This window comes from Pagrus pagrus (assembly GCF_965226575.1).
Source record: "Pagrus pagrus genome assembly, chromosome: 17".
NCBI classification, from domain to species: domain Eukaryota; kingdom Metazoa; phylum Chordata; class Actinopteri; order Spariformes; family Sparidae; genus Pagrus; species Pagrus pagrus.
The window spans coordinates 16,143,540-16,146,983 of record NC_140201.1 but is presented as its reverse complement, the minus strand read 5'-3'; the positions used below and the strand labels follow the sequence as shown (position 1 = coordinate 16,146,983).

At 46.4% G+C, this 3,444-nt stretch overlaps 1 protein-coding gene across 1 annotated transcript; it reads right to left on the bottom strand.

Moving 5' to 3' along the window:
• Positions 1 to 413: 413 nt before the first annotated feature.
• LOC311272297 (uncharacterized protein) lies at positions 414 to 2,503 on the bottom strand (the record flags this gene model as incomplete). The annotated part of the gene is made up of 2 exons (XM_084378642.1): positions 1,880 to 2,503; positions 414 to 536 (listed from the first exon to the last, which is right to left on the bottom strand). Exons 1-2 carry the CDS (start codon positions 2,441 to 2,443, stop codon positions 414 to 416), a joined length of 687 nt encoding a protein of 228 aa, XP_084234768.1. The 5' UTR covers positions 2,444 to 2,503.
• Positions 2,504 to 3,444: the final 941 nt, after the last annotated feature.

The window sequence follows — 3,444 nt, the reverse complement described above, 5'->3', positions numbered from 1 at the left end:
CTTTCTCCAGAACTACATAGTGCTCCTTTAAAGTCTGATAAATTCAATTTGGCCAGAAATTAGTCGCCTCCTTTCATGTCCAGACTCATATTTTCCTTTTCTGTTCCTTTTTCCAAGTTCCTTTTAACGTCAGTATACATAGTTTTGCTTTTTTTTCTTCGTCTCAGTTGCATAAAAATAAATCAAAGAGACTGAGAACATATCACAAATTCCTCCTCTAGTCTGCTGTTTTGTTGAAGGCCTCGAGTCTCCCTGTTCCAGGTCTAGACGCTGCCCGAGATGGGAGCAGTGGTGGCGGTGAAAAAATATCAGACCTACTGAAACACAGGAGGTTGTCACAGCAGGAGGTCTGCGCTCGTAAGCAGACCGTGCTGTTTATTTTCCCGTCAGCGGCCCCGCGTTGAGGTATGCGCTTAAACGGGTCTGACTCCCGCAGGGATCTGGACACCGCGGCTCAGGTTTAAAGGCGGCCCGTCCCAGGGAGCTCTCAGGGCGGATCCGCGCTCACAGCGGGGTCGCTGAAAGGCGGTGTACTGCTGGAGAGCAATGCAAACACTGGAGGTGATAAAGATGGACGAGAGAGAGAGAGAGAGAGAGCGAGAGAGAGTCCAAACACTCTCGCACGGCCACCCAGCTCTGAGGCCTACCCGCGATATAATATCAAAATCCAGCAGATACCTCCACGTGTGGCTGGAACTAGATCTGGCAACTTTTGGAGGTGGTCTGTGGTGTGAGTTATCCACAGGGAGGCCTCACCTCTGATGAGGGAGGATGACGCACAGCAGGCCCGGTCCCGTTTTATTAGGAGGAACCGCCACACGCGCCTTTGGGTCCTTGGTGTCCTGCGCTGAATATCTCTGCCCATCAGTCCGAGACGGAGAGCATGTCTTCACCTCGTCTCATCTCTTTCATCACACCTCTGACTCAATTTACACCTCAGTGCCAGAGATAGTACCCAGCCTCATGCAGCGGGACTTGACTTTGCCATTCAAATCCGCCGAATCTGAACTCATTAGCACGTGACACTGTTGATAAGGCTTTTAAGAGCCAATACGTATTTATTTTTTCATTTTCTTTCAAAGGGGAACATAAAGCTGCTCTTGATCCCAGCCTCACCTGTTCAGTGTCTGCATCGGTTCGCTCTCCATGGTGCTGAACTAACACACCTGAAGTCCAATATGACATCATCTTCCATTGAAACACAACATTTGCCCTTTTAAAGGGGCACTATGTAGTTCTGGAGAAGAAACTCAAACTCAGATATATAAAATTATATTTTCCATAACTGAATAAACAAGCTGTTCTAAGAGGAAAATAACACTGTTTGAAGCTAGAACGGTGGCAGGGTCCGCCACATATAAACAAAGTAAAACTGTGTGAACTTGAGTTTTTCTTTACGGTCGTTTTGTTTCTTCAGTCATGAAAACAGAAACAGTTTATTTATTTAGTTTGTTGAGGCATAAAAATGGGCATTAATCGACACTGTACTCCTACACTGGCCTAAATGAGAAAACAATTTAAATTTTAAATTGTGCATTGTGGGGGTTTCTTTGTAATTGTGATGCAGAGCAAAGAACACGTGAACTATCATGGCGATTTCATTTATTTTAAAGCAACATAAGTTTCATTTAAGGTAAATATTTGGAGGGGAGGTGCTACCAGCTTACTTAGGTCAAGTCTAATAATTTATGTCATTCGCAAAATAATATTATATGAGACAGAGGAGGTTTTCAGAAATCTGTTGTTTCTTTGTAAGACGGTTTCATAAATTGGCTCATATCAGAGTTTGGATAAAGATAAATATAACTTAAAAAAATTCTTCAGCTCAACCATTTCAGTGTCTTTGTCATCAAACCAGTCCAGTCTCCATGGCTCATACTGGACTGTTTTGACTGCTTTGCTCCAGCAGGTCCGTCATGAACGAGATGTAGACGATGGCCAGCCGCAGTGTGTCGATACGGGACAGTCTCTTCTCGTAGGCGAATGTGGGAACTTTCCTCCTCAGTTCGTCAAACGCCTCATTCAGGCTGAACATCCGCTTCCTCTCCCGCACGTTGGCCGCCTGCCGCTGGACCACGTTGATGATCCTCCTCCGTTTGCTCTTGCTGGGATGCCCGTGCGCTCCGCGGCTGTAGCACCTCGGCGCGCCCATCACCAGACGCTCAGTGCGCGCCTCGTCTTCCAGGTCCCGACTCCAGGGCCGCAGCTGGTTAGTCGGACTGGATGGGTCATTATCCACCTGCTGTTTTGGCTCCAGAGCGCACCTTTGAGGAAACTCCATCAGGTTCATGTCATTGACGAAATTGATCAACGCGGAGTCCCCAAAGCGGCCCTGCATCTCCGCATCCAGTCTCACAGAGAATATGCCACTTTTATATGTCTGCTGTTCAGTCGAGCGCACAAACCGACGCCAATCAAAGCTTCGAGGACTGACTGGAATCATTTACCAGACACAGAGAGCATCTCAACAAGTAAATCCAAACTTCTCCAAATCCGGTCAGAGCACGACAGGGTGAGATCCTATTTGGCTCGAGTCCAAGCGCTTTTCCTGCTGTTTTAATAAGTCGCCTGTGCCTCCTCACAGCGCCACATCTTTCATTTCCACTCTGGCTCTAAATTGACTCCTTTTCTAACGATGGTCTGCCGGTGAGTGGGTTGAATCCGAGCGGAGGGGTTTAAAAAGGGCGAGAGGAAGCTGCAGGGCCCTGCCAATTGATGCGCAATCCTCCTGGAGGCCTTTAATGAGCTTCTGAAGAACGGAGGCTCTTGACAGAGGGTCATACAGTCCTGTTTGCTCTCTCCTGTCTGCTTCAGAGGCTAAATAATGACACTTTTATCACTTAAACAGGCCAGGGGAAGACCAAACAGAACATTCCCTAACAGTCGCTATACACCAGACGCTTTTCTGTTGCAAATTAAAGCAAATAACTGTGCGTTCCCATGGCAGAGTCCACACTGCAGGGCCTGCTGAGAGAGACACTGGTGGAGCTGTGAGCTCAAGGAGAGAGATCTGCATTAGTGTGACCAAGTGTGTTACTATTGTTGTTTATATTGATGACAGCTGTGATAAAAATATCAGGGGAGTTGAGTCTGCTCATGTAAAGGTGCAGTATGTAAGAACATCAGTTAAAAAAATCTATAATTAATTAAAATTATCAGCTGAGTTAGAAGAAATAACAGTTATGATGTCATTTTAAATACATATATGTTTTGTGTTGCAGGGATATTTACTGATGTTAGCATGCTAACCAGCTAGCCCCAGCCTGTCCCGGCCCACTCCCCTGGTACTCCAAACTCCAAGTCAGAACCGCTACATGCACGGCCAACTGAGTTAACTAGCTAACGGAAGTTAGAGTTAGCAGCAGTTAGCGTCTACTTTGGTGATATGCGACTCGTTTGTTTCAATTCCTGTACAATTCTTACGTATTGCACCTTTAGGTCCGA